The sequence below is a fragment of the Salmo salar genome, chromosome 04 (assembly GCF_965601325.2).
Source record: "Salmo salar chromosome 04, fSalSal1, whole genome shotgun sequence".
NCBI lineage: Eukaryota > Metazoa > Chordata > Actinopteri > Salmoniformes > Salmonidae > Salmo > Salmo salar.
Genome location: NC_138294.1, coordinates 75,064,518 through 75,091,706, shown reverse-complemented (window position 1 = coordinate 75,091,706; position 27,189 = coordinate 75,064,518). Strand labels below are relative to the sequence as shown.

The 27,189-nt window shown below is 41.7% G+C and overlaps 1 protein-coding gene across 1 annotated transcript in view; it reads left to right on the top strand.

The window, feature by feature from the left end:
- Window positions 1-27,189, top strand: part of LOC106603746 (double C2-like domain-containing protein beta) — a 185,487-nt gene that overhangs the window by 103,995 nt on the left and 54,303 nt on the right. The window contains exon 3 of the mRNA XM_014197802.3: window positions 18,496-18,570. Coding sequence (XP_014053277.1) covers window positions 18,496-18,570 — 75 coding nt within the window. The remainder of the gene's footprint in view (window positions 1-18,495; window positions 18,571-27,189) is intronic.

Sequence of the window (27,189 nt, the reverse complement as noted above, 5' to 3'; positions counted from 1 at the left end):
ACCGAGTCACTGGTGCTTCCTGCTTTAATTTTTGCTGGTAAGCAGGAATCAGGAGGATAGAGTTGTGGTCGGATTTACCAAATGGACGGCGAGGGAGAGCTTTGTACGCATCTCTGTGTGTGGAGTACAGGTGATGTACTTTGTCTGTGGTGGTAAATAAACAGCCACGAAAAGTATAGCTGAAAAGTCTTTAGGCAAGTAGTGTGGCCTGCAATTTATCACAATATACTCTACTTCAGGTGAAGTAGAGTATATACCCCCCCCCCCCCCCCTCGTCTTACCAGAGTGTGTTGTTCTATCTTGCCGGTGAAGCATACATCCCCTAGCTGAATATGTCGTCATTCAGCCACGGTTCCGTGAAACATACGATATTACAGTTTTTGATGTCCCATTGGTAGGATATTCGGGATTGTACCTCGTCTAATTTATTGTCCAATGATTGCACGTTGGCGAGTAGTATTGACGATAACGGCAGCTTTCCCACTCGCCTTCTCTGGGTCCTGACAAGGCATCCGGCTCTTTGTCCTCTGTACCTGCGTCGCTTCATCTTGCAAATAATGGGGATGTCGGCCCTGTGGGGTGTTTGGAGAATGTCCTGTGCGTCCTCCTTGTTGTAAATCTTTGTCTAATCCGAGGTGAGTGATCGCTGTCCTGATATCCAGAAGCTCTTTTTTGCCATAAGATACGGTTGCAGAAATATTATGTACAAAATAAGTTACAAATAACGCGAAAAAACACATAATAGCACAATTGGTTGGGCGCCCGTAAAACTGCTGCCATTTCTTCCGGCACCATTTTAAACATCGTGCCTTTTTAAAAATGTTATTCTGTACAGGCTTCCTTCTTTTCACTCTGTCATTTAGGTTAGTATTGTGGAGTAACTACAATGTTGTTTATACATCCTCAGTTTTCTCCCATCACAGCCATTAAACGAACTGTTTTAAAGTCACCATTAGTCTCATGGTGAAATCCCTGAGCGGTTTCTTTCCTCTCCGGCAACTGAGTTAGGAAGGATGCCTGTATCTTTGTAATAACTGGGTGTATTGATAAACCATCCAAAGCCTAATTAATTACTTCACCATGCTTAAAGGGATATTCAATGTCTGTTTTTTGTGTTTTTACCCATTTACCAATAGGTGCCCTTCTTTGCGAGTCATTGGAAAATGTCCCTACTCTTTGTGGTTGAATCTGTGTTTGAAATTCACTGCTTGACTGAGGGACCTTACAGATATTTGTATGTGTGGGGTACAGAGATGAGGTACTCATTCAAAAATCATGTTAAACATTAATATTGCACACAGAGTGAGTCTATTTAACTTGTTAAGCAAATAACAAAGTGCTTGAATGAAACAAGACATTTTAGCTTTTCATTTTTAATTTGTAATAATGTCTAAAAACATAATCCCACTATGGGGTATTGTGTGTAGGACAGTGACATTCAGGGTGTGTAATAACAAAATGTGGAAAAAGTCAAGGGGTGTGAATACTTTCTGAATGCATGAGTATTTCTTTATTAGGATCCCCATTAGCCGACACCAATGGTGACAGCTAGTCTTACTGGGGTCCGACACATAACGAAAAAAATAATTTTAGTACAATTTGTACTGAACAAAAATATCAACGCAACATACAACAATTTCAAAGATTTTACTGAGTTGCAGTTCATACAAGGAAATCAATCAATTGAAATAAATTAATTAGGCCCTAATCTGTGGATTTCACATGACTGGGAATACAGATATGCATGTATTGCTCACAGATACCTTTAAAGAAAAGGTAGGGCCGGGCCGTGGATCAGAAAACCAGTCAGTGTCTGGTGTGACCACCATTTGCTCATGCAGCGCAACACATCTCCTTCACATAGAGTTGATCAGGCTGTTGACTGTGGCCTGTGGAATGTTGTCCCACTCCTCTTCAATGGCAGTGCAAAGTAGCTGGATATTGGCGGGAACTGGAACATGCTGTCGTACATGTCGATCCAGAGCATCCCAAACTGCTCAATGGGTGACATGTCTGGTGACTGGGACATTTTCTGCTTTCAGGAATTGTGTACAGATCCTTGTGACATGGGGCCGTGCATTATCATGCTGAAACATACGGTGATGGCGGCGGATGAATGGCACGACAATGGGCGTCAGGTTCTGGTCACAGTATCTCTGCATTCAAATTGCCATCGATAAAATGCAATTATGTTCATTGGCAATAGTTTATGCCTGCCCATACCATAACCTCACCACCACCATGGGGCACTCTGTTCACAATGTTGACATCAGCAAATCGCTCTCCCACATGATGCCATACACGTGGTCTGCGGTTGTGAGGCCGGTTGGACATGCTACCAAATTATATTCTCTAAAACAACATTGGTGTTGGCCTATGGTAGAGAAATGAACATTTAAATCTCTGGCAACAGCTCTGGTGGACATTATTGCAGTCAGCGTGTAAATGTTATTTTTTTTATTTCACCTTTATTTAACCAGTGTCATGACGTTGGCCTCTTTTGGTACAGGGAGGACAGTTGAACCCTCCCCTTTGTACCATCTCCTAACCTACCTTCCCCCCAACCCAGGCCCTGTGTGAAAGGGTTGTAAAAACTCTAAGAGGAGAATCTCCTACCACATGTTTCATAGAGACACAAAGGAAATTCTTCCAACTCATAGAATTGGAGAACCGAACGACATTTGTGTTCTGGAGAAGGTATGGAAGATTGGTGAAGAATCCAGCTACGAACTGGTCCGCTTGGTACAATTTTGTGATACTCAGAAGAGACAATATAGCCATATTACCATAAAACTGTTTATATAATAGCCTCAGCGATGAGACTTGCATCATAATGGTTGTATAAAATGTATTAATAAGGATAAAGCTATTTGTAATACATTGAGATGCTATGTACTGATGTTAATGTGATAGAATTGGATTTCTGTACCAAGCTTCACTCAGCCATCGGCACGCCCCCCAAGGGACACAGACAGGACCAGGCGTCATTTGACAAGCCTGTTCAAGGGTCACTATAAAACTATACCCTGAGCTACATTTCTTTAGACCAGGCCTCCACTCCATTGCGAGAAGTGGGCCAATAGGTTTGACCATCAAAGTACTCTACTGAAAGTGAACTATACCACGTGGTTAACTTTTAGACTATTGATACTGACAGAATAAGAACAAGTCTTTGATATTAATTATTAGTCTGCAGCTAAGTAAATTATATCATTGAACGCGAAGACCAACGAAACATCCATTCTATAACGACATTAATGAATGTCGCTTTGCAAGATCCATTCTAACCGAGTGAGAGAGAGAGAGTGAGAGAGAGAACTCTCCATCAGAACGACGCTCGAACAAGGATCCCGACGACACACTGAGCGTAAATATATATTGATTGCAATTGTTCCCGAATGAGTGAGCGTTCAATTGTCAATTGTTAATATTAATGAACTCTGTGTACCTCCTCAGCTGACCGTTTATGACCCATTGTCTAACAGACCAGCCATGCCTGTAGCCATTAGGGCACATTACCCTACCAATCCTTTGTGACGATAATTACTGTTTGTATGTTTTCTGTTAATTACTTAGTGTAGTAAATAAATGATTTTAAGACAATTGATGTATGGATGATTTTAGTAAAGACTGGGTTCGTGCAGATACAACAATTTACGACGTTTGGAATGAGACTGGACGCGAGGTAAAATACACCATTTAACCTCTTATGGCTAGGGGGCAGTATTTTCACGGCAGGATAAAAAACGTACCCGATTTAATCTGGTTACTAATCCTACCCAGTAACTAGAATATGCATATACTTATTATATATGGATAGAAAACACCCTAAAGTTTCTAAAACTGTTTGAATGGTGTCTGTGAGTATAACAGAACTCAAATGGCAGGTCAAAACCTGAGAGATTCCTTTACAGGAAGTGGCCTGTCTGACCATTTCTGGAACTTCTTTGCCATCTCTATCTTTTACAAAGGATCTCTGCTCTAACGTGACACTTCCTACGTCGTCCATAGGCGCTCAGAGCCTGGGAAAAACCTGAATGTCATCATCCCAGCCCCAGGCTGAAACACATTATCGCCTTTCTCAAGTGGCCGATCAAGGGACTGTGGGCTTATGCGCGTGACCTGGCCACCCCCGTCTTTGTGATTTTTTTTCCTCTGTTTGCCGAAAAGGAGATTCCCGGTCGGAATATTATCGCTTTTCTATGAGAAAAATGGCATAAAAATTGATTTTAAACAGCGGTTGACATGCTTCGAAGTACGGTAATGGAATATTTCGATTTTTTTTGTCACGAATTGCGCCATGCGCCCGACCCTTCTTTACCATTCGGATAGTGTCTGGGACGCACGAACAAAACGTCGCTATTCGGATATAATGATGGATTATTTTGGACCAAACCAACATTTGTTATTGAAGTAGCAGTCCTGGGAGTGCATTCTGACGAAGACAACAAAAGGTAATCAAACTTTTATAATAGTAAATCTGATATTGGTGAGTGCTAAACTTGCCGGGTGTCTAAATAGCTAGCCCGTGATGGCTGGGCTATGTACTTAGAATATTGCAAAATGTGCTTTCACCAAAAAGCTATTTTAAAATCGGACATATCGAGTGCATAGAGGAGTTCTGTATCTATAATTCTTAAAATAATTGTTATGCTTTTTGTGAACGTTTATCGTGAGTAATTTAGTAAATTGTTAGCAAATTCCTCCGGAAGTTTGCGGGGGGTATGCTAGTTCTGAACGTCACATGCTAATGTAAAAAGCTGTTTTTTGATATAAATATGAACTTGATTGAACAAAACATGCATGTATTGTATAACATAATGTCCTAGGTGTGTCATCTGATGAAGATCATCAAAGGTTAGTGCTGCATTTAGCTGTCTTCTGGGTTTTTGTGACATTATATGCTAGCTTGAAAAATGGGTGTCTGATTATTTCTGGCTTGGTACTCTGCTGACATAATCTAATGTTTTGCTTTCGCTGTAAAGCCTTTTTGAAATCGGACAGTGTGGTTAGATAAAGGAGAGTCTTGTCTTTAAAATGCTGTGAAATAGTCATATGTTTGAAAAATTGAAGTTTTTGTATTTTTGAGGAATTTGTAATTCGCGCCACGCCTATCATTGGATATTGGAGCAGGTGTTCCGCTAGCGGAACATCTAGATGTAAGAGGTTAAACCAGAAGATAATCGGCCTATATTATAATATAGGAAAGTTATATTAGGAAAATTATAACTTTGTAATCTGAATATTTTCCTTGGTGCCCCGATCTCCTAGTTAATTACAATTAAATGATTAATCAGTTTAATCGTGTGATAATAATTACAGGGAGTTAATTAATTGATAAACATGTCTTCAGTTTAATGGTACCCCAAAGACACAACACCAGGTAGGCAAGTTGAGAACAAGTTCTCATTTACAATTGCGACCTGGCCAAGATAAAGCAAAGCAGTTTGACGTCATACAACAACACAGAGTTACACATGGAGTAAAACAAATATACAGTCAATAATACAGTAGAAAAATAAGTCTATGTACAATGTGAGCAAATGAGGTGAGATAAGGGAGGTAACGGCAAAAAAAGTCCATGGTGGCAAAGTAAATACAATATAGCAAGTAAAACACTGGAATGGTAGATTTGTAGTAGAAGAAAGTGCAAAGTAGATATAGAGATAATAGGGTGCAAAGGAGCAAAATAAAATAAATAAAATAAATAAATACAGTAGGGGAAGAGGTAGTTGTTTGGGCTAAATTATAGATGGGCTATGTACAGGTGCAGTGATCTGTGAGCTGCTCTGACAGCTGCTGCTTAAAGCTAGTGAGGAAGAAGTGTTTCCAGTTTCAAAGATTTTTGTAGTTCGTTCCAGTCATTGGCAGCAGAGAACTGGAAAGAGAGACGGCCAAAGGAAGAATTGGCTTTGGGGGTGACCAGAGAGATATACCTGCTGGAGCGCGTGCTACAGGTGGGTGCTGCTATGGTGACCAGTGAGCGGAGATAAGGGGGGACTTTCCCTAGCAGGGTCTTGTAGATGACCTGGAGCCAGTGGGTTTGGCGACGATTATGAAGCGAAGGCCAGCCAACGAGAGCGTACAGGTCGCAGTGGTGGGTAGTATATGGGGCTTTGGTGACAAAACGGATGGCACTGTGATAGACTGCATCCAGTTTGTTGAGTAGGGTATTGGAGGCTATTTTGTAAATGACATCGCCAAAGTCGAGGTTCGGTAGGATGGTCAGTTTTACGAGGGTATGTTTGGCAGCATGAGTGAAGGATGCTTTGTTGCGAAATAGGAAGCCAATTCTTGATTTAACTTTGGATTGGAGATGTTTGATGTGAGTCTGGAAGGAGAGTTTACAGTCTAACCAGACACCTAGGTATTTGTAGTTGTCCACATATTCTAAGTCAGAACTGTCCAGAGTAGTGATGCAGGACAGGCGGGCAGGTGCAGGCAGCGATCGGTTGAAGAGCATGCATTTAGTTTTACTTGTATTTAGGAGCAGGTGGAGGCCACGGAAGGAGAGTTGTATGGCATTGAAGCTCGTCTGGAGGGTTGTTAACACAGTGTCCAAAGAAGGGCCAGAAGTATACAGAATGGTGTCGTCTGCGTAGAGGTGGATCAGAGACTCACCAGCAGGAAGAGCGACATCATTGATGTATACAGAGAAAAGAGTTGGCCCAAGAATTGAACCCTGTGGCACCCCATAGAGACTGCCAGAGGTCCGGACAACAGGCCCTCCGATTTGACACACTGAACTCTGTCAGAGAAGTAGTTGGTGAACCAGGCGATGCAATCATTAGAGAAACCAAGGCTATTGAGTCTGCCGATGAGGATGTGGTGATTGACAGAGTCGAAAGCTTTGGCCAGGTCAATGAAAATGGCAGCACAGTATTGTTTCTTATCGATGGCGGTTACGATATCATTTAGGACCTTGAGCGTGGCTGAGGTGCACCCATGACCAACTCTGAAACCAGATTGCATAGCGGAGAAGGTGCGGTGGGATTCGAAATGGTCGGTAATCTGTTTGTTGACTTGGCTTTCGAAGACCTTAGAAAGGCAGGGTAGTATGCATATAGGTCTATAGCAATTTGGGTCAAGAGTGTCCCCTCCTTTGAAGAGGGGGATGACAGCAGCTGCTTTCCAATCTATGGGAATCTCAGACGACACGAAAGAGAGGTTGAACAGGCTAGTAATAGGGGTTGCAATAATTTCGACAGATAATTTTAGAAAGAAAGGGTCCATATTGTCTAGCCCGGCTGATTTGTAGGGGTCCAGATTTTGCAGCTCTTTCAGAACATCAGCTGAATGGATTTGGGAGAAGGAGAAATGGGGAAGGCTTGGGCGAGTAGCTGTGGGGGGTGCAGTGCTGTTGACTGCAGTGGAGGTAGCCAGGTGGAAAGCATGGCCAGCCGTAGAAAAATGCTTATTGAAATTCTCAATTATAGTGGGTTTATCAGTGGTGACAGAGTTTCCTATCCTCAGTGCAGTGGGCAGTTGGGAGGAGGTGTTCTTATTGTCCATACCTTTACAATGTCCCAGAACTTTTTTGAATTTGTGTTGCAGGAAGCAAATTTCTGCTTGAAAAAGCTAGCGTTAGCTTTTCTAACTACCTGTGTATATTGGTTTCTAACTTCCCTGAAAAGTTGCATATCACGGGGGCTGTTTGATGCTAATGCAGAACGCCATAGGATGTTTTTGTGTTGGTTAAGGGCAGTCAGGTCTGGGGAGAACCAAGGGCTATATCTGTTCCTGGTTCTAAATTTATTGAATGGGGCATGCTTATTTAAGATGGTGAGGAAGGCATTTAAAAAAAATAACCAGGCATCCTCTGCTGACGGGATGAGATCAATATCCTTCCAGGATACCAGGGCCAGGTCGATTAGAAAGGTCTGCTCACTGAAATGTTTCAGGGAGCGTTTGACAGTGATGAGTGGAGGTCGTTTGACCGTAGACCCATTACGGATGCAGGCAATGAGGCAGTGATCGCTGAGATCTTGGTTGAAAACAGCAGAGATGTATTTAGAGGGCAAATTGGTTAGGGTGATATCTATGAGGGTGCCCGTGTTTACGGCTTTGGGGTGGTACCTGGTGGGTTCATTAATAATTTGAGTGAGATTGAGGACGTCAAGCTTGGATTGTAGGATGGCTGGGGTGTTAAGCATGTCCCAGTTTTGGTCACCTAGTAGCACGAGCTCTGAAGATAGATGGGGGGCAATCAGTTCACATATGGTGTCCAGAGCACAGCTGGGGGCCGAGGGTGGTCTATAGCAGGCGGCAACGGTGAGAGACTTGTTTTTAGAGAGATGGATTTTTAAAAGTAGAAGTTCAAATTGTTTGGGTACAGACCTGGATAGTAGGACAGAACTCTGCAGGCTATCTCTGCAGTAGATTGCAACACCACCCCCTTTGGTCGTTCTATCTTGTCTGAAAATGTTGTAGTTAGGGATGAAGATTTCAGAGTCTTTGGTGGACTTCCTAAGCCAGGATTCAGACACGGCTAGGACATCCGGGTTGGCAGAGTGTGCTAAAGCAGTGAATAAAACAAACTTAGGGAGGAGGCTTCTAATGTTAACATGCATGAAACCAAGGCTATTACGGTTACAGAAGTCATCAAAAGAGAGCGCCTGGGGAGTAGGAGTGGAGCTAGGCACTGCAGGGCCTGGATTCACCTCTACATCACCAGAGGAACAGAGAAGTATGAGGATAAGGGTACGGCTAAAAGCTATAAGAATTGGTCGTCTGTGACGTCCGGAATAGAGAGAAAAAGTAGCAGGTTTCTGGGGCGAAAAAATAGCTTCATGGTATAATGTACAGACAAAGGTATGGTAGGATGTGAGTACAGTGGAGGTAAACCTAGGCATTTAGTGATGATGAGAGAGATATTGTCTCTAGAAACATCATTGAAACCAGAAGATGTCATAGCATGTGTGGGTGGAGGAACTGAGAGGTTGGATAAGGTATAATGAGCAGGGCTAGATAAGCCAATAAACACTAACCAGAACAGCAATGGACAAGGTATATTGACATTAAGGAGAGGCATGCTTAGCCGAGTGATCAAAGGGTCCAGTGAGAGTTAGATAGCTAGCCGAGCCATAGGTAGCAAGCTGGTAGAAGATGGAGGAGGTCTGTTTTTAGCCACCTCGTGCGATTCTGTCTGTAGATTAGTGGGGTTCCGTGTGGTAGGGGGGACCAGTCCAATTGGCAAAATAGTTAGTTATAGTGGCCCAAGAAAATTGTCCGATAGACCTATTCAGATAGCAGCCAATAAGACAGCTAACGATTAGCGGGCCACAGATGGGCATTCGGGTTACGTCGTGACGGAGGGGCCAGTTGGATAACTCCCTCGGGCAGATAACGTCGGTAGTCCAGTTGTGAAGGCCCGATGGGGCTCCGCATCGGCAGTAAAACGGGTCCGGATAGGTGATTGTAGCCCAGGAGAGGCTGATGGAACTCTTCAGCTGGCTAGCTCCGGAATAGCCCAGGAGTGGCTGATGAAACGCTTCAGCTGGCTAGCTCCGGAATAATTTATGTTAACTCCGGGACCAACGTTGCCAATAGTCACTCAGGTAGCAGCTAGCTAGCTGCAAGATCCAGGTGTAAATGTCCAGAGCCTGTGGTAGAAATCCAGGTATATGGAGAGAGAATAGGTCCGGTAAGCTCTGGTCGGAGTGGCGCTGTACAAAAATTGGCAATAGCTTTTCGAGCTAATGGATAGCTGAGGACCGCTAACCGTGGCTAGCTGAACTACAACGTTAGCCAGTGAACTGGCTAACCTCTGGCTAGCTTCTGTTGTGGATTTCAGATTTGAGGTAAATAATACTTTTTTTAAATTGGTGAGGCGGGTTGCAGGAGAGTGTTTTGAGGTTGAGTTTTTAGAAAAAGAATATGTAAAAATATATGCGAAGAAAATATGTAAATATATATATATATATACGGGACACGACAAGAGGAAGACAAAGGACGTCTGAACTGCTACGCCATCTTGGGATCATCATCAATTACATCAATTACACACGCCCTCAAAACATGAGGCATTTGTTTTTTGAAACCAGGTTTGCTGTTCACTATATGAGATGGAAGGGAGTTCCATGCAATCATAGCTCTGTATAATACTGTACATTTCCTTAAATTTGTTCTGGACCTGGGGACTGTGAGAAGAAACCTGGAGGCATGTCTGGTGGGGTAAGTTTGTCTGTAAGTGCTGTGTGTATCGATGCAAATAATTAGGAATTTCCAACACAATGTTTCTTCTAAAAACATGAACTGATGTAGTCAGCCTTTGTTTATTTTTTATATTTTCTTCTTTATTTGTCTTTTTATACTTTTTTTGGATCAACTTAATTATTGTGGATAGATTGTTGCTTCCATCAATGTAATTGCATCATTTCCAATCCCTCATATTTTTGGGGTATATATACATACATACATACATACATACATACATACATACATACATACATACATACATACATACATACATACATACATACATACATACATACATACATACATACATACATACAGTTGAAGTTGGAAGTTTACATACACCTTAGCCAAATACATTTAAACTCGGTTATTCACAATTCCTGACTTTTAATCCTAGTAAAGATTCCCTGTTTTAGGTCAGTTGGGATCACCATTTTATTTTAATGTGAAATGTCAGAATAATAGTAGAGAATTATTTATTTCTTTCATCACATTCCCAGTGGGTCATAAATTTACATACACTCAATTAGTATTTGGTAGCATTGCCTTTAAATTGTTTAACTTGGGTCAAACGTTTCGGGTAGCCTTCCACAAGCTTCCCACAATAAGTTGGGTGAATTTTGGCCCATTCCTCCTGACAGAGCTGGTGTAACTGAATCAGGTTTGTCGGCCTCCTTGCTCGCACACGCTTTTTCAGTTCTGCCCACAAATTTTCTATGGGATTGAGGTCAGGGCTTTGTGATGGTCACTCCAATACCTTGACTTTGTTGTCCTTAAGCCATTTTGCCACAACTTTGGAAGTATGCTTGGGGTCATTGTCAATTTGGAAGACCCATTTGCGACCAAGCTTTAACTTCCTGACTGTCTTCAGATGTTGCTTCAATATATCCACATAATTTTCCTGCCTCACGATGCCATCTATTTTGTGAAGTGCACCAGTCCCTCCTGCAGAAAAGCCCCCCCACAACATGACGCTGCCACCCCCGTGCTTCACGGTTGGGATGGTGTTCTTCGGCTTGCAAGCTTCCCTCTTTTTCCTCAAAACATAATGATGCCAAACAGTTCTATTTTTGTTTCATCAGACCAGAGGACATTTCTCCAAAAAGTACGATCTTTGTCCCCATGTGCAGTTGCAAACCATAGTCTGGCTTTTTTATGGCTGTTTTGGAGCAGTGGCATCTTCCTTGTTGGGCAGCCTTTCAGGTCATGTCGATATAGGACTCGTTTCACTGTGGATGTAGATACTTTTGTACCTGTTTCCTCCAGCATCTTCACAAGGTCCTTTGCTGCTGTTCTGGGATTGATTTGCACTTTTCGCACCAAAGTACCTTCATCTCTAGGAGGCAGAACGCGTCTCCTTCCTGAGCGGTATGACGGCTGCGTGGTCCCATGGTGTTTATACTTGCGTACTATTGTTTGTACAGATGAACATGGTACCTTCAGGCGTTTGGAAATTGCTCCCAAGGATGAACCAAACTTGTGGAGGTCTACAATTTTTTTCTGATGTCTTGGCTGATTTCTTTTGATTTTCCCATGATGTCAAGCAAAGAGGCACTGAGTTTGAAGGTAGGCCTTGGTACACCTCCAATTGACTCAATTGATGTCAATTAGCCTATCAGAAGCTTCTAAAGCCATGACATCATTTTCGGGAATTTTCGAAGCTGTTTAAAGGCACAGTCAACTTAGTGTATGTAAACTTCTGACCCACTGGAATTGTGATACAGTGAATTATAAGTGAAATAATCTGTCTGTAAACAATTGTTGGAAAAATTACTTGTGTCATGCACAAAGTAGATGTCCTAACCGACTTGCCAAAACTATAGTTTGTTAACAAGAAATTTGTGAAGTGGTTGAAAAACGAGTTTTAATGACTCCAACCTAAGTGTATGTAAACTTCTGACTTCAACTGTATATACACATGTACACTTTTTTTTGTATATACCTTTATTATTCCCCGCAAACTCTACAACCCCTCCCCCAATTGGAGTAAACTAATAAACAAAAACACTTAGGCTTCTACCTTCTGTTTATTCATACTATACACATTTTACAGACACAACCTATTTTACAATAGTTATATTTTGTTTGTTTTTAGTCCTGGCCTTCCTTTATTTCTAATGTCCATCCAGTTTTATTTCTATTTGTATCTGCTATTTCACAAAAGTTCTGAACCTATATACATTTTACAGACCCCGTAAGTTTTACATTTGTTATCTTGTTGTTATTAGTCCTACCCTTCAGCTCCATTCAACCCCTCCCATCTATCGCTTAGAAATCCAAAATGGATGGTGTTATTTGCCATATATTTTTCAACTGTGCTTCTCATAGTTTCAGCAGATTGTAAATTAAAGAAACATTTTTGCAAAAATAATGATTATTATTGATTGATTGACTATGACTTTTCAAATCACCCAGTATTGCTATCTGCAGCGTTAGTTCTAGGTAAATGTTGCAATTGTTCAGCCATTCCTGGACCTGTGACCAAAAACGAGCTACATGTGGACTGTACCAAAATAAATGATCTAATGACTCTGCCTCCTCACAGCTAAATCTGCAGAGCTGGGAAGATTGTATCCCCCATATATAAAACATTCTATTGGTTGCAAGAATTTTGTATAATTTAAATTGAAAAATTCAATGTTTTGAATCCGGCGTCATTTTTGCGTGTCAATTCATAAACCATGTGCCATGGAATTGGTACATTGAAAATCAGTCTTTCCACAACTCTTAGCCAAGAGAGACTGGCATTCATTGTATTGATGTTAGCCCTCTGATTACGATGAAGAGCAAAACATGCCGCTCTGTTCTGGGCCAGCTGCAGCTTAACTAGGTCCTTCTTTGCAGCACTTGACCATATGACTGGACAATAATCAAGATAAGATGAAACTAGAGCCTGCAGGACTTGCTTTGTGGTGTCAAAAAAGCAGAGCATCTCTTTATCACGGACAGACCTCTCCCCATCTTTACAACCATTAAATCTACAGTGTATGTTTTGAACATGACAGTTTACAATCTAAGGCAGGGATGGCTAACTTTGATTGGTTTAGGGGCCACAAAAAATCTGAACTCATCATGAGGGGCCGCAGCTGCTCGCGGGTCTGCAGGAACCACCAGTTGTCCATCCCTGATCTAAGGGGGGAGGGGGTATGGATGTGAGTTCAGTTGGTAGAGCATGGTGTTTGCAATGCCAGCATGGTGTGTGCAACGTCAGGGTTGTGGGTTCAGTTCCCACGGGGGGCCAGTACAATTATTATTTTTTTTATAAAAAATAAAATAAATGCATGAAATGAAAATGTATGAAATGTATGCATTCACTACTGTAAGTCGCTCTGGATAAGAGCGTCTGCTAAATGACTAAAATGTAAATGTAGTTCCTGCAGACTGGAGAGCAACTGTCCTCAATTTGTTCAACAGCCACACCATTCAGTGCCAGATTCAGGCTGAGGGTACGGTGTATGCTTTTTTATCGGTGTAAGTTTAGGTGTAGTACCTGAAAGTCTATGAATCAACAGGTAAAGTAGTGGAGCCTTTCAAATCAAATCACATGTGCCAAATGCTGTGAAATTCTTACAAGCAGTTTTAAGAAAGAGAGAAAATAGAGCCTTTCTAAAGTGGGCGTACATCCTACAGTATACTATACATTTGGGCCGGGACGTAACCAGTATCGCAATACTTGTTAGTATCGTGGCTTAGGAAAAAAACACAAAGCGAATTTAATTTCTTTATAAGTTAAAGGCTCTGCATGGTCAATCCGACATCTGCATTGGCCGTCCAGCATTTAGGGTGATACGGCTCTGTAGAAGTCAGGGCGTTCATTCTTCTCGCTCTTCACCGAGCAGCGGAGAGCTGTTGCAAAGGAAGTTGTCAAGGAAGTGAGTTTGTGTTTATACTGGACCTCCCGCCCCCACCTACCATCAAGCAATCATGTCAATGCGGAGCTGTATGGAGCCCTTTGCATTGTTACAAAATTTGGCCTCTGCCTGCCTCCGGAGGCTCTGCAATTGCGTCACACTATCCATACTGCACCTACGACCACATTTTCAGATCAAGCATAAATTATCTCTTAACCCCACCCTGACTGTTACTCTGGGTTCAGCTCCCCGCGGGCTGGGATCTCCACCCCACCTCATCTATTCCATTATCACAGGCCAGTCAGATATGCTAACAAAGATATATGCCAGAGACAGTTAAATGTGGCCAGGGAATAAGGCCAACATGCAGCGACGGAGAAAGGGGTCTCCAGATGTAGCACAGATGCTAGACAGAATGTATTAACAACATTTATGTTTTAAGCAAACAGTGGGGTTAGTTTTAGTTTTTTGATATCTGAGATAGATTAGACTTTTTTCAGTTTTTCAAAAAGCGTTTTTTGCGGCAGTTGTGTGCATCCCACACGAGCTGCAAGATAAAGGTATGCATACTTTGCAGCAGCTGCCTGTGGCTTCTTTGATAAATAGGTCAGAAAAACAGTGAGTGTATTGACTATAAAGGTCCAATGCAGCCATTGTTACCTCAATATCAAATAATTTTGAGGTAACAATTAAGTACCTTACTGTGATTTTTTTTCTCTAATTAAAATAGTAAAAAGAAAAAAATAGGTTCTTAGCATAGAGTCATTTCTCAAGCAAGAATTTTGCTAGGACTGTCTGGAAGTGGTCTAAGTGGGGAGGGGAAGTCTGAAAACTAGCTTTGGAAGTCTAGGCTGGCCATGAAGCTTAGGTTATCTACAAGACTTCTTACATCCCTCCAATTCCCTCCAGCATTTCACTGAAACTAATCCCTACATTCACAAACATGTATTCTGCCTTGCTCAACCACACACACCTCCTCGCCTCTTCGTAAGGAGATGAAGGAGCGAAGGGTAGTATTAGAGATAAAGGGGACTTGACTTGATTCAACAAATTCACAGACACTTCCAGGCATGTGGGGAAAGGGGCCGGAGGGAGGCGGAGACACAGGCACGACACACAAAGGCAGCATCAAGGGGAATGAATGTGTGAGGTGTGTGGATACACTGATGCATGGTGCTCATCTGCCTTTCATAACCGTCATCTCCCCCCATTTCCCCATAATTATGATCAACCGGCTATTCACTGGTGGCTTAGGCAATCAGGGCCGCGATCATGCAGTAGTCTGTTCATCCGACACCAAACCCACATAATGCATCTCTGCCCAGTTTAAAGTTTAGAAGGTCAGTGGGGTGGTAACCGCCACGGAGGGAGATAGTATCTATGTCAGTCCCTTCAATCAACTTCCATTTTTTAGTGCCATAGTTTCAAGTTTTAATGGGAAAATATGTATGATATAGCCTATTCCCTGTCTTTACTATAAAGAAATGACAAAAAATTGTTAGATGATGAAAGCATTTCAGCTTTGGTTGTAGTTGGTCATTCGATGATGGCCTCTCAGGCTTGATTACAACCATTTTCTAAATGAGACATTCATGGCTCAACTCGGGCCATCATACCTGGTATCCTGTAGAACACTTAACCAGATGTCCAGGTATTTCAGACCAGGGCCCATGTCTGGTCCTCCTCTAGCCTGGTGGAACTATTCTGATCTCGCTCACAAGCCTGATCTCGCTTGCTTCTGTTTCGGTTGACTGGGCTAGTCTTTCTTCTGTAAGGAAGAACTAGGTAGAGGAGGTTGTAGCTGCACAGGGAGCTTTGGTTGAGTGTTACCTCGCCATGTGTGTAATGCTTCCACCCATACAGCCTAACAGTCAGGGTTTGGGTGAATTCCAATTTAATTTGAAATTCCAATTAAATTCACTCATGAAGTGGAGAATTTATGTTGAATTCAATTCAAATGTCAACATTCTTTAAGTTATTGAATTGGGATTAGACTGTTTGGACTATTTCAATTGAAATTGAATTGTAACTGTACAAATATTTAATCTTGAATTGATGGAAGTAAGGCAATTAGTATAAAAAATGGAGTACAGGATTTGTTTTAAATCATTTCAACTAGTATTTCTATATTTCCAGTATAGCTAGCCTGTCTGAACAGTGACATTATCATCCTGAAAGCCTGCGGGAATTGAATTGGAATTTTGGGAACGTACCTACCATTGGAATTTAGAGGAATTTAATTATCTCTGAATTCAAAGACTGAACTGGAGTTTGAATTGAGTTAAATGGAATTTACAGGGAGAGGGAATTTAATTTGTGGAATTAACCCTAACTCTGGTGACAGTGCAAGAACACAGTATCATAGTGCCTCAAAGCTATTGATCTATTGCTCTTCAGCGATGTAACAGAGTGAAGGAGCACCCCTAGCCTCATACTGTATGTCAGCCAGCTAGCTGTTTAAACCATGAACAAAGCAATTTACCTAGGGAAGCATTCACTCACTAAACACTACATGGTACTCAATACATCAGCCTTGAGCTGCCGTTCAAATGCAAAGCTGATATTTCATGCTACTTGTAGACAGCAATTTCCAAAGTGTCTGAATGCTATTGGGTTCAGCCCAAAGACTGGTAGTGGTATCTACAGTAGAACATAACATCAAATAACTTGGAGTAGTGGGGCCCACAAGTGTGTGTTGGGAGCCTTTTTGTTGCCTGGCGCAATTCCACGACAGATCCTATCAATTCACATTTGTGGAGCAAGCCGCTCGCACAATGGGGAGACACTTGCCCCGCTGCACTATCAAAGAGAACAACCATCTGTGTCCCACACAAACATCTGACTCAACCTGGGGCTTTGTAGAGGAGATGAGATGCTGTTCGCTGCGAATGAAAGGAGGAAAGGCTCAGAGCGTAGAGAGTAGAGGCAGTAATGGACCTCCAACAAATGATTGCTAAGAGGAAGCGACGTAGGAACAGAGAAAAAACACTCATTCCCTCCTGCTCCGCTCAGTCCTACAATCATATTTCAAGCTTTTTTGTTGTTAAAGTTTTCATAGGTTTAGTTTTGATGTGGAATTGGAATGTGACATGAGTTTTTGATTAGGCACACACAAATATGTATAAAAGGTTTTGCAGACGAGTAGCCGCCTCATGAAAATAGAAATATTAACTTTGCACTTGTTCACCCGAAACTCATGGGGATCAAAAAAACGTTCATTACCATTTGTGGTTCTGACAAGTGTTGCTCTGTGTTGGGAGAGAAATGCCACACACACACTGAAGAATGTTCATCCCACACATGGCTGAGCAAATAAGTTTGGGAGATAGGATAGCACTGACGCAGACGGATAGACACGTGCGAGCGCACGCACCCACATACACAGTTAAACTTAACAGAGGGGGAGAGAGAGAAAAAGTACAAGTTTGATTCAGCTGACACTAGGCAATTGCAAACAAGTCACAAACAACTAAGAGTTACAACAATCTGTTTATTGTAACTTCAAATATTAATACATGTCCATCTGACAATGCCCTAGTACAAGGATGGGCAACTCCGTTCACTGCCGCAGTAGCTGATGCTGCACATCAATGGCGTTTGGTTGAAATAGGGAAATATACAGTGCCTTGCAAAAGTATTTAGACCCCTTGGATTTCTTCACATTTTGTGTTGGTGACCTGATAGGTCACCCATTGAGCAGTTTGGGATACTCTGGATCAACATGTAGGACAGCGTGTTCCAGTTCCCGACAATATCCAGCAACTTCGCACAGCCATTGAAGAGGAGTGGGACAACATTCCATAGGCCACAATCAACAGCCGGATCAACTCTATGTGAAGGAGATGTGTCGCGCTGCATGAGGCAAATGGTGGTCACACCAGATACTGACTGGTTTTCTGATCCACGCCCCTACTTTTCTGTGACCAACAGATGCAAATCTGTATTCCCAGTCATGTGAAATCCATAGATTAGGGCCTAATGAATTCATTTCAATTGACTGATGTCCTTTTATGAACTGTAACTCAATAAAATCTTTGAAATTGTTCCATGTTGCGTTTATATTTTTGTTCAGTATAGTTGATTTACTAACACGAATGCTGACCAAGTACTTCATATGAACCGTTTTAGTTCTCTTGTTAGAGAGCTAACCTTCACAAGAGTTATATTTACTCGTTATTTTAGTTTCCCTCAACACATTCTGAAGTCGACTGAGGCAGTGAGATGGAATTGTTTGTTTGTGGAAAAGTTATTTTGCCAGCCGTGGAACAGGTCTCACCTCTGGAGTTTCTAATTAGGTGACATGGCTTTTGTTCTTCTGACGAGGTTGTGCACTCGACAGAAACAAAAGTGTTTGACTTAAATTGGATGTCAGGCGGCCTTGTATGTCTGGCAGGTACTACCTTGTGAAGTCTTATGACACTCTCTTCTCTGTCTGTCTCTCCCACAGGGGCTAAAACCCATGGACCACAACGGGCTCTCGGATCCGTATGTCAAACTGCACCTGCTGCCTGGGGCCAGTAAGGTACGTACCCGTCTTATTATACTTACATTAAAAGGTACATTATAGTAGTTTAGTTGCTAACTGAAATTTTGTGTGTCGTCTGTACAGTTCATAGGCACTATGATAATAGTAATATATTTATTTCCTCATACAATACAATCTGTAATTTTAGGCTAACAAGGAGATGTGCCCTTTTCTTTCCAATGAGGTCATTTCTGGACAATAAGTTTTGCCATTTAGGGGACCCTTATTGGCTCAAGAGCACCAAGTGTATTACCAACCAAAAACAGATGTTTTCAGACCTCAAATGTGTTCTTCTGTTGAGATAAGTCCAGCTCCACGCCCATCTGCTTTGTAGTTCCAGCGATATGCCACTGTCCAAAAAGAATAGAAAGATGAGAACCATATAAGTTCCAGATTTATTGTGCTTATCTTTTCCATTCACTTGAGGTGTATAGCTGAGGCGTACACAACTGGTGGTATGGGATGTGGATTCATCTTGATATTGGGATACTATTGAAAACATCTGACAAACTTAGATTTTGGAGTGTAATGTCCCTTTAATACTCTAAATGCAGTGATGCATAATGTTGTCTTGGCCTGTGTGTTGCATATCAGATGGTGTCATGTCTGATTATCGTAAATGAATGGACACTATCATGCCCTGTTATGAAAGCGGACACTATCATGCCCTGTTATGAATGCTTGGAATATACAGTAGCTTGCGTGAAGGTTTATCTGCTGCTGCTACTCTGCTGCTTCTACTCTGTTCTTTATTTTACTCATATTATTATCTATCCTATTGGCTAGTACTTTACCCTGTCTTCATGTACATTGAGCAACAATATAAACGCAACATGCAAAATGTCAAAGATTTTACTGAATTACAGTTCATATAAGGAAATCAGTCAATTTCAATAAGTATATTAGGCTCTAATCTATGGATTTCACATGACTGGGAATACAGATATGAATCTGTTGGTCACAAATACCTTAACAAAAAAAAGTAGGGGTGTGGATCAGAAACCAGTCAGAATCTGGTGTGATCACCATCTTCTTCGCATAGAGTTGATCAGGCTGTTGATTGTGAGTTGTGGAATCTTGTCCCACTCCTCTTCAATGGCTTTGCGAAGTTGATGGATATTGGCGGGAACTGTAACACGCTGTCGTACACGTCGATCCAAAGCATCCCAATGAGCATGTCTGATGAGTATACAGGCCATGGAAGAACTGGGACATTTTCAGCTTTCAAGAATTGTGTACGGATCCTTGCGACATGGAGCTGCACATTATCATGCTGAAACATGAGGTGATGGCGGCGGATGAATGGCACGACAATGGGCCTCAGGATCTCATTACGTTATCTCTGTGCATTCAAATTGCTATCCATAAAATGCAATTGTGTTCGTTGTCCGTAGCTTATGCATGCCCATACCATAACCCCACCTCCACCATGGGCACTCTGTTCACAACGTTGACATCAGCAAACCGGTCGCCCACACGACACCATACATGCTGTGTGCCATCTACCCGGTACGGTTGAAACCGAGATTCCTCTGTGAAGAGCACACTTCTCCGAACTGCAGTCAGGTCAAGACCCTGGTGAGGACGACGAGCACGTAGATGAGCTTCCCTGAGACGGTTTCTGACAGTTTGCAGAGAAATTCTTCAGTTGTGCAAACACACAATTTCATCACTTGTCTGGGTGGCTGGTCTCAGATGATCCCACAGGTGAAGAAGCCAGATGTGGAGGACCTTGGCGGCATGGTTACACGTGGTCTGCGGTTGTGAGGCCAGTTGGACGTACTGCCAAATTCTCTAAAATTATGTTGGAGGCGGCGTATGGTAGAGAAATTAACATAAACACACAACTGCACATTTTAGAGTGGCCTTTTATTGTCCCCAGCAAAAGGTGCACCTGTGTAATGATCATGCTGTTTAATCAGCTTCTTGATATGCCACACCTGTCAGGTGGATGGATTATCTGGGCAAAGGAGAAATGCTCACTAACGGGGATGTAAACAAATTTGTGCACAAAATTAGAAAGAAATAAGCTTTTTTGTGCATATGCAACATTTCTGGGATATTTTATTTCAGCTCATGGAACCAACACTTTACATGTTGCATTTATATTTTTGTTCAGTACACATATCTACCTCAAATACCTCATACCCCTGCACATTGATCTGGTACTGGTACTTTCACAGTAAAATCCACACCCATTGTATTAGGCGCATTTGACAAATACAATTTAATTTGATGAAACTGGCTTAACTTGTGTTTTTACTGCAGCAAATCATTTATCATATAGTGACACCAGTTATATCGATATACCCCCAGCCTGTCATGTCAGGCTTGCGACAAGTAGTTTAGGAAGAGTGTTACATTGATTAATTAGTGAAGAGAGCATTGCGATTGAGCCACTACTAATTTCAGATTATGTCTATGGTTATCAGACGGTTGGCAATTAATTTTATCCATGCTGATCGTGTCCATTCAAAGGGATGACGCATGCTGTCCCATTCTCTCCAACCCCCTCAAGTTTAGCCCGTCCTCATCTTCCATTCATTTCCAAGCCAAGACCTTATTTCATTACCAAAGCCCAGGTAGTCTTTCACTGTGACTTATTATGTCAGTTCAAGGGTTTTGAATCCTTTAATCAAATTATTGTAGTGTAGTACCTGCGGATAAAGCCAGTTCTTTTTACATGTATGTTACCATTTCCCGGCCACAAATACTGTTGTATTGTCATCTTTGTCTCCGTGATCTAGCCTTCTCTCGTGCCAACAATCACTTAGCAGCTGCAAATAAGGGTTTCCTAATCAGCCAGGCTGTCCCCAACTGTTTGGACACCTTGACCTCCGTGTGAATTCTCCTTAAGACCATTATTAGGTCATTGATTGGGTGTGAACATCAGGCATATGGACACTGTTTAATTTGGGGGCCTGAAATTGCACCACAAACATGGCAGCTGTGACAGGCCTCAGATGTTCCTCACTCCTCCTTAATGGCGGCCATCAAGTGGTCCAGACAGACTTGCCGCCAGAGAATTTACCTCCAAATTTGTTTTGCTTTTGTCTGAGTTTGGTCTAGCGCTAACGCAGCCAACTCCATACTGTGCATGACCTGTGAAAAAACGGAGTTTAGAATTTCAATCCCCATGTTGATCTCCTCAACCCGGTCTGCACACCTCTCATTGGTTTCCCCCTTTTTTAAGCACTATATCTGTCCCAATAAAACAATGACATTTGAAAGGAGGGTAATTCACTTCCCCTTTTCATAAAAACTAAACACAATTTGCCTTAGCAATGGTGTCAACCTATGGTCCTGGAGAGCGTTAGATAGACACAGTGCTCTGGTTGTTTGTGTGGCGTTTCAGAAATGAATCAGCTGCTGTTTGAGAGGAAACCAATAAGCTGGGGCTTTGTTCCCCGGAACATTCATGTGCGATGACTCAGCGGCAAATAATCCCACCAGTTAATCGAAGATGTTCTTCATCCTCACTGTCCATTACTCACCACCACACACAATATCATCTTGCTGTTTTGTTCAACTCAACACTGTTCTCTAGCAGAACGTGTGGGCTTGTGAAATCCACCTTGCAAAGCAATGTGCTTCTCCAATTACTAAAGTGGAGTGAAGTGTCTCATAGCAATGGAACTCTGTGGTAGGAGCTGTTCCTTAACTTTCTATAAAGAGCACAATACAGTGTAAAAGCTACATAGCATCTTCCTCACAAGTCAACATATAAGCAAGGGTTTGCCAATGACATGCATACGTCTATATGTTTTTTTTTCCTTAAGCACTTACGGATGTTCATGCATTGCATTTAAATGTTTCTTAGGTGCTGTTACAGTATGGTATGATGTTTTATGTTTTGCACTTCTTAGACACATTGTTATATAAGCATTTTTAGTATCGATACAATACTACTGCATATACAGTTATAAATCAAAAGTTTGCACACACCTACTCATTCAAGGGTTTTTCTTTATTTTACTATTTTCTACATTGTAGAATAATTCTACATTGTAGAATAATCAAGACATCAAAACTATGAAATAACACAAATGGAATCATGTCGTCACCAAAAAAGTGTTAAACAAATCAAAATATATTTTAGATTTTAGATTCTTCAAAGTAGCCACCCTTTACCTTGATGACAGCTTTGCACACTCTTGGCATTCTCTCAACCAGCTTCAGCTGGAATGTTTTTCCAACGGTCTTGAAGGAGTACCCACATATGCTGAGAACTTGTTGGTTGCTTTTCCTTCACTCTGCGGTCAAACTCATCCCAAACCATCTCAAATGGGTTGAGGTCGGGTGATTGTGGAGGCCAGGTCATCTGATGCAGAACTCCATCACTCTCCTTCTTGGTCAAATAGCCCTTACACAGCCTGGAGGTGTGTTTTGGGTCATTGTCCTGTTGAAAAACAAATGATAGTCTTACTAAGCGCAAACCAGTGCTCAGCATATGTGGGAACTCTTTCAAGACTGTTGGAAAATCATCCCAGGTGAAGCTGGTTGAGAGAATGCCAAGAATGTGCAAAGCTGTCATCAAGACAAAGGGTGGCTACTTTGAAAAATATAAAATATATTTTCACTTGTGTTATTTCATAGTTTTGATGTCTTCACAATTCTACAATGTAGAAAATAGTAAAAATCAAGAAAAACCCTTTTGACTGGTACTGTATGTGACAGCTCTTTTTTACGTGCATGTCAGATAAAAGGTAGGGATGAAAGGGACATACTGAACTCTCTATTTTAATCAAATATCCAACCTCACTCTTATCGCAAAAGATTAGTAACCAGAGGCTGCTGCTGCAGATGCAACCGTAAATATAGATACTTCCTCATGTAATGGCTTATGTAAAGACATTGAATGTGTGATTCATCACTGTGGAATTATATTCTTACTGCATCGACCCCAGTCAGCAGCCATACAATGGCACTACTTTTCAGATTCTAGTGATAACCAAAACCATGTATACCTTATATGTACATTATGTATGTGATTTGTGGTTGTCTTACCTACCTTAAGTTAACTGCACTGATTGTAAATCACTGGTGATAACTAGCTAATGCAGTCAGCATGCATTGATTGATTGATTGATTGATATTGGTAGATTAGTTTAATTTGAGAAATATTCAATCACTGGCAGGGAGCCAGGTTGATATTTCGCTGGCTGTCGTTTGTGATTAAATGCATCTCTCACATCAGATGGTAATCAGTTATAGATCACCACTTGTGCACAAACAAAGCACCACAGCCGCAAGATAGATGAACACAACACGGAAGCTTCTTGTTCAAATTTTTGTTTATCGAACCCACTGGAATTAATAATTGCCTGCTTATTAAGTTCCCAGCATGCATTGATATGCCTATTCTTTCATTTAATTGCAATCTGACATTTGCAATCTACGTCTGAGAAGAAATGCACGCCATTGTCCTTGTGTGTCGCTACTGTGGCATTCTGGTTTTGACGAAATCACCCGAGAGTTGAGAACGCGTCATATAAACAGGGAAATTGTTCACACCTCTGGTTTAACCTGAGAAGAGATTGATATGGATGAGATGAGACAAGATTGCTAATCTGAATTACAGATTAGAAATTGATAGGAAGATGGTAGAGGAGCAGACATACAGTAGTAGGAAGGGTGAGACGTGGGGATTGAACTCTTGTCTCGGGGTTTAGGCCTGTTGCGGTGACCGTATTACCACCACGCCGACAGTCATGAGTCATGACCGTTGTCAAATTCCACATGACCGTTGAGTCATGGTAATATCCTTTTATGCACTCTGGACATGCATTGGTAGTAGCCAATTCGCTAACGACCATCAGGTCACTAATGGCCTGATACTTGATACTAAGTGCTCTATTGTCCCTCTAACCACTCTGATACCAATGCAAATACAATCGAAAGTACAACAGTGGTGTGCAGAATGGCATTTCGGAACGCACAACTTGTCGACCCTTGTCACGGATGGCCTATTGCAGTGGAAGACCACACCGGGTTCCTCTCCTATCAGCTAAAAACAAGAAGAAGCAGCTCCAATGGGCACATGATCACCAACACTGGACAATTGAGGAGTGGAAAAACATCACCTGGAACATGACAGCTAGTTCAGTTTACTTGAGAGTCCCCAGACTTCAACCCAATAGAGAATATTTGGGATGAGATGGACTGTTCTAAAGGCAAATGTCAGTCCGACTCGGTACCGACCCGGTACCTAATAAACTGGCCGGTGAGTGTATATGAGCCCAAGCCCCCCCCCCCCCCCCCCCCCCACATAATTAAAATAATGATTGTGTCATTATACAATACATAGCCTAATACCCTACCACATATTACTCACGGCAGAAAAAACAACAACATAGATTTAAGATATTCTCCAAAATGAAACAAATTCTAGTAATCACCTTTTGAATATGTGAACTGTATACTGGATTAGCATACTGGATGGACTGTTTACCTTATGCTACACTCCAAACTTTCTTTTCATGAGTCTTTGATTTTTTTATATTTTCATAATTAATAGACTGACACATTACGTTTAGCTACAGCATATCTCACCACCATGGGTTTCCATCTCCTCTTCTCTCACCTTCATACCTTTCTCAAGCGCGCAGAGAGAGTAGCTGTCAACAGTTTAATGAAATATGTTTTGTTGTGAAAACATCTTACTATCGATGTTCCCAAGCAGATTTCACTTGGTTTTCCAAATTAAGCACTGGGTAGCTGCAGGAACAGGGTTGGATATCCCATAGCATACAGAGTTTGGGTGGAATATCACCTGTCTCTCAGCGAGAGGCTGCATGCTCCTCAAACAGTGGTTGATGTGTGGAGTGAAATAAAGATTCTTAAAAACCCAGACATTTCTATATGCAATCCCGTGTGAACGCAGAGTTCTGATGGTTACCACTAAAAAGAGGAGGATCCCAGCTGCTAATATATTGATTTCTCAGCTGATAATATTAAGCACATGCTCCAATATAAAACCGGAGTAGCCTACCCAGCATGATTGAAAAACAAACCATGGGAAGCGGCCTCCATTCGCTATTCGAGTGCATACGGATTACATGTATTTTTCCCCTGCCCCTGTTCCTGCCCATTTGATAATGGACCATTCTAAATCTTAAACCAATTTTACATATTAGTAAAGACAAGATTAATTTGAGAAAAGTCTGATGGGTGAAAATATGATCACTTGATGAGATAACACCTTGTGTGCAGCCTGAGGCAAGGAACAGAGTGCAATACTTTTTTGCAATTGTTTATAATCTTATAGTTGGGTCATGGAGCCCATATATGTTTTGATTTCTATGACATTCTAAGGTTTTTATCATTCACAACTAAAGTTTCCAAATAACTCTAAATCTAGCATATAGGACCTGGTTCAATTGATCACTTTTACGCTAAACATAGCCACTTCATATTCGCACTCGCTCTGGGATTGGAAAAATATTGTTTCTATTTTATTCAGCTAAGTTCAATTATATTCTTCTTACTACTGAACAAAAATATGAAAGCAACATGTAAAGTGTTGTTCCCATGTTTCATGAGCTGAAAAAGACACCAAAAACTTTTGATTCACACAACATTTTGTGTACAAATTAGATTACATCCCTGTTTGTGAGCATTTCTCCTTTGCCAAGATAATCCATCCACCTGACAGGTGTGGCATATCAAGAAACTGATTAAACAGCATGATCATTACACAGGTGCAACTTGTGCTGGGGACAATAAAAGGGCACTCTAACATTTTTCACACAACACAAAGTCACAGATGTCTCAAGTTTTGAGGGAGTGTGCAATTGGCATGCTGACTGCAGGAATGTCCACCAAAGCTGTTGCCAGAGAATTTAATTTGAATTTCTCTACCATAAGCCACCTCCGTTGTTTTAGAGAATTTGGCAGTAGGTCCAACCGGCCTCACACTGTAACCACGCCAGCCGAGGACCTCCTGTCATGGTAGTCATAAGGAGAGGACCAAAACGCAGCGGGAATATGTACACTCATCTTCTTTTATTGGGACAAAGAAGGAAAAACCCAAAACAAACACGTATACACAACGCCGAATAACAGGCCGGTAAGGCACAAAGCTATACACAGCATAATCTCCCACAAACTAACAGGTGAAAACAGGCAACCTAAGTATGACTCTCAATCAGCAACAACGATGTACAGCTGTTCCTGATTGAGAGTCATACCAGGCCAACACAGAAATACAAAACTAGAACAGCCCCTTAGAAATACAACCACAAGAACATACCCAACACCCCGGAACACATAAATCAAATACCCCTCTACAATACACACACACCCCAAACCACCTAAATCAACTACCCCCTTTACATCGACACTTACACCAATAAACCCCAGAAACACTCTACACAAAATATCCCTCTATCTAAACACATACACAAAACCATGAAAACAAATACCCTCTGCCACGTCCTGACCAAGCTACAATAACAAATAGACCCCTTTACTGGTCAGAACGTGACACCTCCACATCCGGCTTCTATTTATGCATAGTCACTTTACACCTACCTACATGTACATATTACCTCAATTACCTTGACTAACCTGTACCCCTGCACATTGACTCGGTACCGGCACCCCCTGTATATAGCC